The sequence below is a fragment of the Clinocottus analis genome, unplaced genomic scaffold, assembly GCF_023055335.1.
Source record: "Clinocottus analis isolate CAN_PGR_092001 unplaced genomic scaffold, fCliAna1.0.p SCAF_8, whole genome shotgun sequence".
NCBI lineage: Eukaryota > Metazoa > Chordata > Actinopteri > Perciformes > Cottidae > Clinocottus > Clinocottus analis.
Genome location: NW_027176240.1, coordinates 11,066,733 through 11,082,088, shown reverse-complemented (window position 1 = coordinate 11,082,088; position 15,356 = coordinate 11,066,733). Strand labels below are relative to the sequence as shown.

Sequence of the window (15,356 nt, the reverse complement as noted above, 5' to 3'; positions counted from 1 at the left end):
AGAGAGAGCAGAAGAAGAACAGCAGTCAAGCAGCCAAGAGGTTGGGTGTGACAGCGAGAGCTCCTGTGTCAGATGATAACATGTAAAACAGGAGTGGAGCAAGATGTAGCAAAGGCGAGGTGATGGCAGGAGTTCCCATCGACACAGACACTTAAGATATATCAGAGACCTTTTGTCACCCGCAGAATGCTTGATGCCTTGAAGAAGGAGCGCAGGTATCAGCGTGTGATCGGGCGCTCCTCTTTTTTTCCGACGTCAGGCTCAGCTGACTTTGCTGCCTGGTGAGAAAAACAATGTGAAAACCACAGAATCTCCCCTGTGGGTTATTTCTAAACCTCATGGTCCAGTGACCCATTCCTCTTGCTTATCTCTCACAGTTTATTAGTCAGTCTTGTCTCCCTTGGGTCCTTCACCCTTTCCTTCCTCATCCTTCAAACAGTAGTAGCTTCACCCCTGGGTTTTATCCAAAAGGAATATGCCAGAAGCTCCCACAGGGTGTAAAAGCTGAGAGCTGTAGAAGAGAGGGTGTGTTTGTGTCGCTGTAGTGGAGAAGAGGTGTGGCTTTTTTATATTTTACCATTAATATTTTTTTTTATCTACCTGTATACCTGTAGATGCTAAATGAATCCGTCACCACGCCATGTCCTCTCATGACATTTCAGCTCTTTTTTTTTTACCATTACAATGCTGAACTGATAGAGATGGACAAAGAGCAAAGCAGAAGTCTGAATCTGAAATCAGTAACTCTGCTGCGGGTTGATATAGACCAGTCAATATCTCTGCATTTACCCTCCTACTCTATCTTCTAATGGTTCACTTTCACTGTTGCTATATTTTCTGTAGACGAGGTAATTTACAGTATATAAAAGCAGACAGGCGTAAATTGGTGCCAACATTAATCTAAGAAACATTGGACCAATAATTGCTTTGCTGAGATTTGTATGAAGTCATTCCCAAGCTATAAACCTTTTTATCCATGTATTAAATATTAATTAGGAGTGGGTGCCAACCTTTCCACAATAACGTAGTCAGAGTAGAGGTAATGCACGCAACATCTAGATGTTCTGCAGAGCAATATGAGCCCTATATAATGAAATGTAAGAAGAAACATTTTTCATTTCATACTATGAGAAAATTATGAGTTTGCATGAGATATTGTTTCAGACCTATACGACAGCAATGGTTTTACTGGTGTGTAACTGCCCTCTACAGGTCTACACTGTTCAGTACAGCCAACTTTTCTTAAGTCATTGGACGCAACCGTAAACGCTAAACATGTGCAATGGCTCTGCTTTTTCAGATCTGTGTTTATCTATGTTAAATAATATTTAACATACTTTGGTTGTCATGCTGATACTTACTGAACAAACACACACAGACTAAAGGTTGTCCACTCTGAGGGGGTGGAGGAACCATGTGAGGTCTGTACTTGGTGGCAACCTGATACTTCCAGACTTGGAAATGTATACACATAATAATTTTTCTATCCATACTTTCTAATCTTTAGAACAACTTTGAATTAATATGCATACTTCCCTCCCAGCTGGAAGAGCCATGCATCATTGGTTACTTTTTATATTCCTCTATGGTCATAGTTGGAGTTTAATGTGTGTGTGCACGTATGCAGGCACGTGCAAGTGTGTTTGTGCAGTTCATATGTTTTCTTTTCGCCTGTGCCCTTCTCCTGGAGTTGTGGCTCTGCAGATCTCTGCCAGCAGGTGGCAGCATTGTCACGGAGCTTATGTTATGTTCTGGCTTTTAATATCTGCACTGCTGGACAGCCACTGGCCGCAGGTTTGTGCTAATAGAGACATCTCACCATCTCACTAAAATGTAACAGGGTTTAGTGTGTTTCATAATAATTATCAACAAAACAAAGACATGGATAGGTGCTCTAATCATCCATTGGATTTTAGTTCCTAATTTATATTTATAGATCTCTTAGTTGTGGTTTGGTCAAATGGTTACTTTTTCTACTCAACGAAAACGTAGTATTTTGTATCTAGGAACTGTTCTTTACTGTCTACTTAGATACCACCAGTGATGGGAGAAGTCTTGAGGTATAAGTAGAAATGTCTAAAAACACTCACAATACAAATAAATTCAAAAAATATTATTATATTATATCTTATATTTTTATCAGCAATTATCCCACAGTATCACGTTGTGAAACTGTGGGCGTCAAGACAGGCTGTCATGTGACATGAGAGAGTTGTGAGTTGGATTTCAATCTGTGACATGAGACTACACGGCACATGTCTTCTACCTGCTGAAACACAACAACGCTCTGATTGAACAAGTCGGATTAGCTTTGACTGACTACTGTTAATTAGGGCCCTGCAGGACGCTGGTTCGCTATGAGGACACATCTGGTTGTTGCACTGGCATCCATCTTCTGTATGAAGATTGAAGGTTTGGAGTTATTTTGTGACGTGATGCTGCAATTTCCCTTTTTTCTTGAGCCCACTTCTCCTTAACTTGGTTTATCTGATTTAAAATTTCAATTATAGAGTGAAGCTGTACTTTTTCAAATGATCCCCGCTGACTTGACTATGGAGAGCAATTCCACATTCAATCATACTTGCAGCTGTGGAGAGTCCTCACAGCACATTTAAGGGGAGGGTATACATAACCAGGTAAATTGCCAGACTCCATAAGCAGAAAACGTCCATTATCACGAATATGAATAATTGCTTTGCTTATTTAGCTGTTCAGTTACCTTACATCATGTTCGCTGTTTGTTGCTCTATTAACGCTCAGAGTCCTATGGCACCATCACATAGTTTTATAAATCACACAAATGATGACTTTTTCCACCAAGAAAAATTCCTCATGTGTGTAAACATACCTGGTGAATAAATGGTTCTGATTCTGAAAACCAGCCAGTTTGTAACAGACTTTAAGAGGGCAAATATGCCAATGAAGAGCGAGTGGTTAGGGAGAGGTTAAAGCGACAATCATTTCTGTCTCAGCTGTGTGATAACTTTTTATTTAAGTCCCTGAAGCCGAGTGCTTCCACCTGCGCCTCTTTCTCGCTCCTCCCTCTCTTTCTCCTCTCCTTCCCTCCTCAGTCACATGGTCCCAGTGAATAGACTGTTGAGTGGGTTTCACCAGCTGGCGCCTTTGCCTGCAACATAAATAGTATTAAAGTATGTGTCTTTGCCAGATACTTGAGTGGAGCGTCGGTGTCACATCTGCCCTCCAACATTACTGTGTGCCTTTATGCTCATATAGCAGCCTGCACAGACTGCTGCCCCGATTCCAGATCACAAAATCATTATGTTGTCCTCGTCCCTTGCGACTCACACACTTGCATAATATTTCATAATATTTTCCAGCCGTAACACTGTTGTTGTTTTCATCTTGTGACTCAGTGTATGTTTGTGTATCATCATGGTAAAATGTGGTCCTGGAGACAACTATTGTCACGAGGAAACTACCACAGAGGCTGTTTTGTGTACCAAATGTGGACAGATGTTTTTCTTCTCATGATAGTGTTCTAATCACGCAAGATGCAGTCATGATACAGATGTGTACTTGAGATAGAGGTTTATGGCACAAGCTGGTGTCACTGCTCTTGTAATTTCACCTCGTCTCTGCATCTGACTCATTTAGTGCAAACCTTAGTTTCAAAGTGAGGAAAGACAAAAGGGAGGCAGGTCATTCAGGTCAATCAGACAGTCAGTATAGATTTATCCTCCCGTTGACCTGCCAAAAAAAGCTTTTCAGGTCTGCTTGGTGATGTTTCTGACAGTATGGTCTGACATTCATGGTCAGGGCAGGTCTTAGGCCTCCAGGGTCTCCATCCTAATGATGGATCCAATTACTCAGACAGCCTGCAGATCTGGAGCTTTAGTGTCAGGCGTATGGCGTACCGAGTTTGCCGGCGACTTAACTCATCTTTCTTCTTGTCTGTTTGACCTCTCTGCCTGTCTGCCAGCATGTTACTCCTTCCTTCCTGCCTCCCCGTCTGTCCATTTTTCTGTTTTTTGAGCCCTGGCATTTTAAGACCAACTCTATTTTTAGTCCTTGAATGAATACAGTGCAAAGCTGCTGGCATTTGATTGAAGTCTCAATTAGAACTAAATACAAAAGGGTTTGTCAGCGGATAATTTGTGATAATTTGTGCCTGGTGGGTTTTTAGTTGGTGTTGTATTTCTTGGTAATAGCTAATGGACTGCAGCCTGCACCTGGCTTTGCTAGCTTCACACCATGGACATCTTGGTGGTTGTGACTTAGACTTCTGGATAGAAAACACACATGCACAGTAGCACACACATACGTACTCTGAGAACAAGCAACTGAGTCGTGACACACATTCTAGACATGTCACAGTGTGTTAAACGACAACACACAGATCTCTCAGTCTGACGCAGACACACCCTTCTTTCCACTTCAAATCTCCACCATTTAATACCTCATAGACATTTTCATTTTTCTAATGGGTAGCAGTCAATTAATTCTGACTTGTGGATGTGAACACTGCTTCTTGCTGATTCTGTTTGTCTGGCTCAACTTGTGTTGCAGACAAGCGTTTTCTGCATCCTGCGTAAACCCATACGATATCTGGAGATGGCCTGACAGGCTCTCTGACTCTTCCTCCAGCTCTAAATGTTTGTTGATGAATATGTAAAGCTTTTCTGAAGGTAAGACAGGTCCCTGTCGGCTGCAACCCAGTTGCCAGGAAAAAATGTGGCATTGTCTGTAGAAGCGACGTGCAGACAAGTGACATAGTATACATAGAAAGCTTTGTTGAAAGTTCAACAGTCTAATGAGGAGTAGGAAGGTGATAAAGTCTACAAAGGGCAGGTGGGAGTGGTGGTTGATGGATCAAACAAACAAATTACTTTCACCTAGGAGACCGCCATTTGAGTCTTGTTTGAAAGCAGAAGTAAACATTATGCGTCACTGCAAGCATGATACAAGAAGAATATGAAAATTGTCTCATGAAACATATTTTTGGTTCAGAATTGTTAACATTCAACGTAGGAGCCAATTCTGGAATCAACTGTATTTAGGACACAAATGGTCCAGTAGGTGTCACCCTCGTGCTTTGGGTCATGTACAAGATACTGTTTATGATACATGTATAATATTGGTAAGGGTGACCAATACATATTCCATCGAAGGCAAAGAAGCAGAAGTTTAACTTGTTATTGGCTAGACACCGCAAAGAGGTGCTACAGCTAGCACATCAACTAATGAACCCGTCTATGGAGCCCCGCAGTAGCATTAAGTGTAGGCCTAGCCTCTGCATCCTGGCTTGCAGATATTACCTACATTTACTGGCGACAGCTGGATTCTCGTAATGTGAGGAGATCACGCAAGAATCGCTTCAATCCATCTTGTAGGTTTCAAGTATTGCGTTTGTCTCTTTGAAAGCCAGTGCACAGACCAATCAGCATCCTGTGAGGAGCTGGTGGCAGCTACGGCGAGGCTTTTGTGTGCGTGTTTTAAACAACAGCTCCTTAAAGTAGATGCTACATTAGCGTCATATCAGAACTGGAGCTTTGCCTGCAGATGGCTCGACCGGTTGCCTGCCAAGTATTCTTTGAAAGTGCTTGCCCTTTTCAGTTTCCAGTGATGGCTTTTTACATGGATCTGGATAACAAACCATGTGACAGGTGATGGCGAAATTACTTATTAAAATGACTTATTATCTTTTTGCTGTAAAATTAAAAAATCTACAAACATAACGAACACATGATGTGTTCAAAAGGCTATTTTTAGTACCGGTATATTCACAAGAAGAGTCCTTTTTAACAACTCACCAAAGACACATTCAGAACATTTTACCGTAAGTGACAAACATTTTTGTACATTTTTGTCGTTATGTTGTTGATATAGAAAAAGCACAAACTAAATTGAATTGGTGAAAACTAGGTGACATTTTTTTCTTTTCAATCACCTGTAAACAGTGATCTGAAAAATACTACTTGAACTAAAAATATTTTATGAACAGTACTTGCCTTCAATTTAAACCTCCCCAGTTTCTTTTGGAGGCAACAGCATCTCTGATCACTGTGTCGGTAAAGTAACCCAGCATCAACAGCTCCCAACTCCTACCAGCTGTCCTGCTCTGTCACACATCTGATGCCAACATGTTGAGCTGATCAGACACAACGATTACTTTCAGGGATTGTGTGTGAACAAAAGTACATTGATGATTTAACACACAGAAGCAAACTCTGTGTCAAAGAAGCATGACAATGTCATGCTGTGAGGAGGAACTGAAACACATGCTGAATCTTTCTTTCTTTTCTACATGTCTTTCTTTTAAAATGATTAGACATATTGTGAAATGTCCAACTGGCAGGCAGAGATCCAGATTTATTGCACTGACTCCAAACTAATTCACAGTTCATCATTTATCAGTTGAGAGAGACCCCACTGTTTATTTCTCTTTTAATTTTTAAGCTTTTAATGTTTTAGCATTTTAATTGGTGTTGTCGGGGTTTATTCTGTTTTCCTTATTTTCTGCATTATGCAACAATAACTTCCTTTATGTTCTGTATTTGCCTTACTTTTAAATTCCAGACAAATGTAGAGTAGCCTCTTTTTCTTCCATTCATTCATCTTCTAAGCAAAGCTGTATTAAACTTCGTCAGATCATATACGCTGATCTTTTGTGATCGTATGTTTGGTAAGAGATTACAACAGCCACCAGTGCAAGTCTGTAATCCTTCATGCTTCACTGATCAGTCTATGGTTCTTCTTCAGCTCAGTATGAAGTTATGAGTGTATGTGTGCCTCTGCACTGTCCTTCTGAAACTACAATGTGACTCGAGACAACTCTATTATTTATAAGATAAGGGAGAACAGCAGCGTGCGTGCAGTTTTTTGTGTTCAAATAAGCTTGTTTGCTTCCCTCACATTTCTTCACAAATCATGGCTGAGGAGTTAAAGCTTGAACTGCAACGATTACCGGGGCACAGGAACCCAAAAGCACGATACAGAGACAGATAGACGAGGACAGTTCAGTTTACTCAGTTCGGGCAGGGTCAACACAGGGACATCAGTCATGAAGGCAAAGTACAAAAGCGGCAGGCAGAGAATTCAAAGTCGAGAACAAGACGATAAGGGACAGAAATCGTGAATAAGGTTGGCGAGCTCAGCAGTGACACACAAGACAATCTGGCAGGGAAAAAGTGCAAGTGGATGGCTCAAATAGTGAGTGACTGATGAGGGGATGTGCTGCAAGTGAGATGGGTGTCGAGAGCCAGGTGAGGGGAACGAGAGCTGATGTGGGCAGACTGGCAAACAGGCAGGTGGGGTGAAAACAATCTGAGGTGGTGGAACGTGTGACATAAACAAGGATATGAGCACCGTAAAAGTCGGGCCACTCCTGTCCCATTTGTAGCAAGCGAGAGCTGTTGCTAGCGCCCCGTTGCTGCTGCTGATACTGCCGGGGTCGAGCCGGGGTTGGTCAAGCTAGCTTTGGTGGTTGTCAGGGAGCTAGCAGCGTGATAGCGCAGAGCAAGCAGCAGCGCTAGCAGGCTACAACGGGGAGCTAGTGGGGACACCCATCAGAGGTATTGCAGCGACTTGTAAACCAACTTTTACGGTATTCATTGATTGCCAATAATACTGCTATATGTTCTAAGATTATCTTGCTCACCTTTATAAGAAAGTTTTCTGATAAAGTGTTCTAATATATTTGATCCTGAAGTAATGCAGTATGAATTACCTACTATTTTATAACATGTTGTCAGAGTCAGGCTTGCAGTGTCCTGGCAGTTTGATGAAGACGGGGCATGCAGGCAGAAAACAAGTTCAGCTGACCGCTGTCTGCTCGACCTGCAATGTCAACAGAAATGTATCTGTAAATCTGTGCTGCAGTGAGTTTTACATTCTCCACTATGTTCATCAGAGAGTTACCAACTTTGTCTTCCTTTAAGATGCTTGACACTGGATATTCTTTTCTTTTCTTCTTCTCAAAACAGCTGCAAGCTGCAGCCGATAGCATCACTGATGTCACTCCCATACTTGTGTGAATGCTGGTTTAGAACAAGCATTCACACAAGTATGGGAGTTAATCCTGATCTGAATCATTAGAGATCCCTGAAACAAGAAACCAGAAGTCACCATTAATAATTAGTAAGTGATCTTTGTATGATCTTTAATACCAACACAGAAACACCTTGCATCACCTCTTGAGTCCAGAAAAGTTCAATGTCCAACTCTCACTTGAACTTTGACCCCTTTCTTTGACTGAATTAGAATGAGGGCACAGAGTCCGTAAAAAGAGAGCAATGACGTTCAGAGGAAGCATCTGCCTGACGTTTGATTGATTTTCTACCTGACCTAAAGAGCAGGCGGGTGCGTATGTGTATGTCAGTGTGTGCGTTTGCCACGACCAGAAAAATCCATGCAGTCGGAGGTTGCTGTGGCAACGGTAATCACTTTTAATTCAGCATCAAGGAGAAGGAGAGAGGATACAGGTGGGGTCGCAGCAGTTTATTGAGGTAATGTCGGAGAAACAATAAAACTTGAAAAATTAAAAACCAGGAAAGTGTGTTTCCTTGTTTAGTGTTTCTGCACGTGTTCACACTCAGTGAGTGGACACAGAAGGATGAGGCTTTACATGAAGACCTTTCTTTCTCAATGCAACAGGGTTTTAAAGCTCCTCCTCTCTCTTCCCCTCTTTGCTCCTCTCCTCCCTCTGTACTGCCAGATAATAATTTGTTCATCAGCAACTGGTGAAGGTTGGTATTTTTCCAACAACCTCCCTCTCCTGTCGAGCTTTTTTAAATTTTACCACATTGGAGAAAGATATGAATTATGCATTCCACTTTTTGCCCCATCTCCAGCTTCCTATCTGTCTCTTCATATACCTTCACTTTTCCTTTTTGCTCCTAGCCTCCACATCCCCTTCGTCTTTTTCCTTACTGTTATGAATATCATTAATGAGCGAGCGAATGAGAAACAGACAGACAGAGAAGGACGGTGTGTGATGCTAATTGATGGGTTTGCTTAGTTTCCTCTGTCACTTTACTCAACCTCCTGCTGGCTCAAACACACACAGACACACACAAACGCTCAGAGCCATAAGCGGGTGGAAAAAAATCGAGAAAAAACACCACCTGCCACTCAAGACAGCCTCCTTATAGTATAGTTCTCACACACATACACAAACACACACACACACTCGCATGTGTGCCGGTCCGTAATTCTCCGCCACACTCTGCTCCCAGCCAATGAGAGGCTTCTCCGAACGTGAGGAGGAGGAGGCAGAGCGCAGCTGGCTGATTGACAGCCAGCACCCTACAGGTGGAGAGAATAGCGGAGAGAAAGAGAGAGTGGGGAGAACGACAGAGAGAGGAAAAAGAAGGGGTGAGTGAGGAGGAGAAGAGAGGCAGGCACACCTACTGTACACACACACACACACACACACACACACACACACACACACACACACACACACACACACACACACACACACACACACACACATACATACACACTCTCTCTCTCAGTGTGCTCTGTTCCTCTCCTCCTACCTTAAGAGCTTGCTTTCCCCGGCAGACTAGCCGACACAAGCACCACCATCACTACCATCAGCTCCACCACAGCTGCACCAAGATGAGCCAGTGCAGGAAAAGGTGCAAGAGGCAGCTCACCAAGGTGGCTCGCTATTTCTACCACTTCCTCATGGGAACGCTCACCCAAGGTAGGCACCCAAAAACTTCCACTTCCACACCCAGAGCTTTTGCTGGTGGGGTCTACTTCTTTCGCGAGTACAGAAGCCGAGTGGGGATGGTCTTCATTGAAGTTTTCTGTGTATTTAGAAGAGATTGTCTCTGATCTTTTGCTGATGGTCCTGTTGTTGTCCATCACTTCAGTGTCCTGCTGTGTCTGTGGCTGAGTTTGTTCTCTACCTGAAAGATGCGAGAGCAGAGGTTTACTCCACGCGCGCGTGTGTCTGTGTGTGTGTGTGTGTGTGTGTGTGTGTGTGTGTGTGTGTGTACGCCAGAGTGCTTTGTATCATCTCCAGACAGAGATCATACAAACGAAGACATCAAACAGCTAGTTATGTGTATTGTTCATTGAATATATGAGTATCTATGTATGTATGCTTGTGGGCATATGTTTGTTTTCTTCCACTTTTCCTTCATATGTGAACAGAATCAATGATCTGTATGCACAGTGAGAATTAGAAAGCTGTTAGGTTTGAATTAACTCACTCCCCTCTTTCTATCTGTCTCTTGACTCCCTCGTCCTCCCTCCCACAGCTCCTTTTCTCTCCTCCTGCTCTCTTTCTGGCAGTCAAAAAGATTGCCCTCTGGAAGCAAGTGGCATTTCACCTCCATTGAGAAACTCTCAGTGGGAGAAAGACACACAGGCTTTCATCCAGCCCTTCAGTCAGCTCTCAGCATGACATCCACTCACCCATCCTCCTCTCCAGCGCTCCCTGTACACTTACCCACAACTTTATAATGCTAATCTTTGCGCTGGGATTAGAATAAAGTTGTTTAAGCCATGTCAAAATATTTTCTTGATACTTAAAATGTTTTTTTCTTCTTTAATGTACTCATCCTCTTTGTCCAACCGAGCTTCGTGCTGGCTGAATAAAGTGTCCTTTGCCAGAAACAGCCTTTATAATGTGCCTTTGAAAATCCTGCCGCTAAGCTTTACACCCATTTTCCTCTCTTTTGCTTGTGAGTGATATTGAGCTGCAGCTCCCATTGCCTTGGGGAAGACACACCAGAGTGGGATATTTCTATTGAATCCCAGCAGTTCATCTTAAAAGGTGGAGATAAAGCGGAGTGTAGATGACCTTGTCAATAGAACGGTGCGTGAATGCTAATTTGAAATCCGTGCCGCTCATCTCCACCTCGGTTCTTCTCGTCGTTATCTCCTCAGACTTCTGCAGAGCTTCATGTTCGTGCTCTGACAGCAGTAATTGGACGTGATCTTCTTTTGAGGCACGCACACACATACACACAGGTTATAATGAACATTGTATTTTGACCAAAACAATAACAATAGGTATGATGATCAATTCATTCATGTGGAAATTAATCAGTTACCAATCTGTGGGTTGGTAAAGATTTGTTTGGTTGTTTGAATAATACCTTAAGTGATTTTTTTTATATTTAGTTTTGGGGACACACATGTGTGAGCAATTACCACACTAAGCCATTCAAACTACAACATTCAAACTTTGGATCAAACAGTGAATCACTGATGTAATTTTTTCAAAATATTTAGATAATGGAATAATGCATGACTAATTGGCTCAAATAAATAGATAATGTTGATATTCTATATTTTTCTTTGTGTCAAAAAAAATCCAATTTTATGATGTATTCAAAGCCTGAGAGCTTATTGATCTGAGCCATACACATCTGAAACTACTCAAAACAAAGCAATACGTTACAGTACACTATAATATATGACATGCTGCTTTGTTACTGTAAACATGGGCACTGTAGTTTAATTGGAGTCAGTCCTACTACATAGCGTTTGTTAAAAGCTACAGTGGCCAACTTTTAAAAGAAATTACTGACCCTTTTTATTTTTAACACAGAACTGTTTCTGTGTTGTCTTTAACATGTTTAATTTAATGGTCTTCACTCGAGCTGTCCACTACTAAAGACATGCTTAGTCGAATGGCACCTAACATTTAGTTGACTAATCAATTAGCTTCTGTACATTTAAGTAAAAAATCTGTACAAACTGAGTTTTTCCACACAGAATAAGGCAAAAGCAGCCCTTTAAATCTTGTGTTTAACTGATATGTGCTCATTTGTTTCTTTGAAATAAGTCAATCAGCATGGACAACTCAAATATATGCTATGTTTTATACATGAATAATTGATTCATTAATTGAATTTGATTGTGCTTATCTGCTAATTTACGGCCATTCAATGTATGAAAGTTTGAATGGTTGAATAATTAATGTACCAGACTTTGATTGGGTGCTTTATGCATCACTTGCAAATCTATGAAGTCAGATAAATAAATATAAACATCGGTAACTAGCTACCAGAGTCTCAAAGCCTCTTCACCGGCTCTCCTCCATGAAGTATTTATTAAAAACAATGTGTGTGTGTGTGTGTGTGTGTGTGTGTGTGTGTGTGTGTGTGTGTGTGTGTGTGTGTGTGTGTGCATGTGTGTGCGTGCGTGTGTGTGTGTGTGTGTGTGTGTGTGTGTGTGTGTGTGTGTGTGTGTGTGTGTGTGTGTGTATGAGCGTTCGCGTGCACACACATACACATCCTTAAATTTGCCCAGAATGGAGTTACCATGACTACTGGCTCCTGTGTGTCTGTTCCAATAGGAGAGAGAGGGAAGGAGAGCGATGTCTGCTTCAGCGTGATGGAGCCAGCGAGAGCAGAACTGCGTAATGGCTGTGCTACATAGGGATCTTCATCAAGGCCATTCAGAGTTTGGTATTTAAGTATTGGGGCATTTTTGGCAGTGCTGAGTGACGTGCGATTTAAGTTGAGCATGGACTCTGACGCCAAAACTGTGTGTGACCCTAACGGTGACTTAAACTATGCAAAAAAGGACACAAGTCATGGGTCACTTTGTGTTTTATTCCACCTCATTGCATGAAGTGAGCGGACCATGTTTGAAAGATTCTACCAGATTATTCTTGATTTTATGCCCTGGCTGAGCCACCCAATGTTTCTGGATATGTTCTGTATGTGTCTTCAATTAGTATAAGTATAATTATAAGTATGACCGGCCTATCCCACCGCAGACCTGCATGGTGCTTAGGTGCTGATTGTCTCTGGTTACGGCTGGTTGGTGTTTGTGTGTGGACACATTACTGATGACAGTCATTTGTGGGCACCCTCTTTCTTGCCCCTACTTTGCCCAGTAATTAGTTTGTTTCATTAGCCTCTGTAGGGGAAACAAGCCATGCTAATGTGTGTGTGTGTGTCCTTTACCCCAGAGCTTTGTTTGTGTCAATTTGCCTAATAGTGGGAACTTTCTTTGTTTAGTGTAATTAAGATGTATTAAATACCGTTCAATTTGTTTGCCTGCCCACATACGCACAAGAAGTATACCACGTAACTGAATACACACTTTTCTACTTCACTCTGTTGCATGACGCAGTCTTAGTCTGTAGATGTTGTGGGGTTGTATATCATCCCTGTGAGCCCCATTGATCTTTCCTTTAGCTGTGTTCTTATGTCTCGTAACAAGTCCAAGCTGAAAGTACAACTCTCCTTTTTTCTGTACCTTCTTCACGGCGGCCATGTTTCAGTTTTTAGTGATAGTCTGTGAAGGGGGAGTTTCAGTTGGTTGCAATCTGCAACATCACTGCAATGTGCAGCCAGTTCGTACTCATTGCACCTGTAACTGAAGAAAAAATAACTTGTAATATCGCCTGTGGTTTTGAAATTAAAGCGGTTGGATTTATGATTTTTTGGCTCACCTTCATAGGTGTTTTTTCATTTTTGGGGCTGCCAAGACCTCTGGCCAGGTTGAATTTTGGTGTAGCAATGCTGGGAATTTAATGATGTAATAATATATAATCGGTTGAAGACTAGCAAAACTTAGTTTAACAAAATTGAAGAGTATGTCGATGTCAACAGGGCTGTCAATCAAAAACGGTACATGCCTGTACAGTCCTGAGAAGAGGCAGCATAGTAAAAAGAAAAGAAGTTTAGGTGTAACATGGATGTGTATAACTAACGGCTAACACAAAAACTGAAAATATGTCACTTTTCTGATACTTTCATATAGTATCTTTGTCCAATTCATATAATGTCACATGTCTGTGTTATGCTCTTTAACTATTTATTTTGTACTGATACCACATACTGCCCTCATGATGAAGAAACACAAAGTTCAAAACATTGCATCCATGGAAAGGCCTTTGATTCTGTTGCTGACAGACCTAAAGGTGGTTACACCTGTGTTTGACGGGTCAAACAGTCATTGTTTGTCCTTTTCCATTGCCTTCACAATGCACCAGTAATCACAATGCATCATTATCGATCAACCTAGTTTGACCTTGTTGTCTATATGTTTACAGCTCTGCATACTTTAGCATTGACCCCCAGAATGCATTATGCTTCTGTTTTTGCTCTATAACACAATTCCACTGTGACAAAGAGCGGCTATGTTTTTTCTAATCAAATAAAAGAGCGACACCTTGTGCCCTAACAACTTTTGGCTATAAACAAACTTGCCGCTTTGACTTGTAATTTGCTTTAGCTTGTAATGAGTAGTCTTAAATCAATATTTCCTATCTAAAGATTAATGTCTTTGGTAACAGTGTAATGAGCAGCAATACATGCTGGTCATTGCTGCATATTCATTCTCTGCAGGTGGCTAACTTCCTGTAAGTCATTGATTTTACAAAATGCACCTCCTAACACAACAGCTTCATACTTATGAACACATAAGAGCAAGAATTAGTCACATTGATTTCCCTCTTCAGAGTAATTTGTTAGGGGATTTGTCATTTTTCAAAAATAAACTGGGTGTTCGGCTTCTGCTAGGCTGTTATAACTTTGCACTGTGATTTACAATTCTGCTGCTTGGGCTTGTCTACTTCCACAACAGTGAGGGTTCATACACACACACACACACACACACACACACACACACAAACACACGCACACACACACACACACACAGGCTTAGATTGACAGACACATGTACATTTCCACAAGCTGTTTGATTCTCTTTGCAGCTCCATCGTTGCTGTACCAAAGAGATTTTGTTATCAACCTTTCAGCTATGAATAAAAGATGTTCGGTCCGAGTCTTGGCCCCAGCCTCAATATTTTGAGCTTTATGTGTATATGTGTCAGAAAGTGCTGCTACAAATTTTGGATTTCTTTCTAAAAAAACTTTCTAATCCTGTTTGGATTTTGTATGTGTGTCTTTCCTCTGAACTTATCCCCAGCACCTGTACAGTTGATCAAGTTTGACAGTATCACACTCCTTCTTGTCTCAAACTAATATCATTACACACCTGTCCATCACTTTCCTCTCATTTTAAGAAAATTGACATTAAACCCAATTTTAGACTAAATTAATAAAACAAAGGCTGCTTTTGATGGTAAATGATGACGGATGCTTGCAGGGGTTAGCTACGTGTGTGTGTGTGTGTGTGTGTGTGTGTGTGTGTGTGTGTGTGTGTGTGTGTGTGTGTGTGTGTGTGTGTGTGTGTGTGTGAGTGCATTGCTGTATTTGCGGGCATGGAGTGTCGGCCCACTACTGTAAGCCATATCACAGTGTGTGGTAATGGCACTCTCAGAGGGAAGGGGGCTGTTCATTACCATAAGGATAACTTACGGTACTCCAAGCTAAAGTCCCCGGCTCGTGTGCTTTACTGTGGGGTGAAGAGGACACACTCTGCCAGGCTGAGCTGCATGTTGTCTCATATTAGTG

General features: G+C 41.7%; 1 protein-coding gene across 3 annotated transcripts in view; it reads left to right on the top strand.

The window, feature by feature from the left end:
• The window catches only part of LOC137779524 (A-type potassium channel modulatory protein KCNIP2), an 81,963-nt gene that overhangs the window by 28,360 nt on the left and 38,247 nt on the right, over positions 1-15,356 (top strand). The window contains exon 1 of one of the 3 annotated variants that reach the window (XM_068567374.1): positions 9,253-9,670. The exons of the other annotated variants lie outside the window; for them this stretch is intronic. Within the exon in view, the coding sequence (XP_068423475.1) occupies positions 9,583-9,670 (88 nt within the window). The 5' untranslated portion in view covers positions 9,253-9,582. Of the gene's footprint in view, positions 1-9,252; positions 9,671-15,356 lie in introns of those variants that run through there. 3 annotated transcript variants of the gene reach the window in all.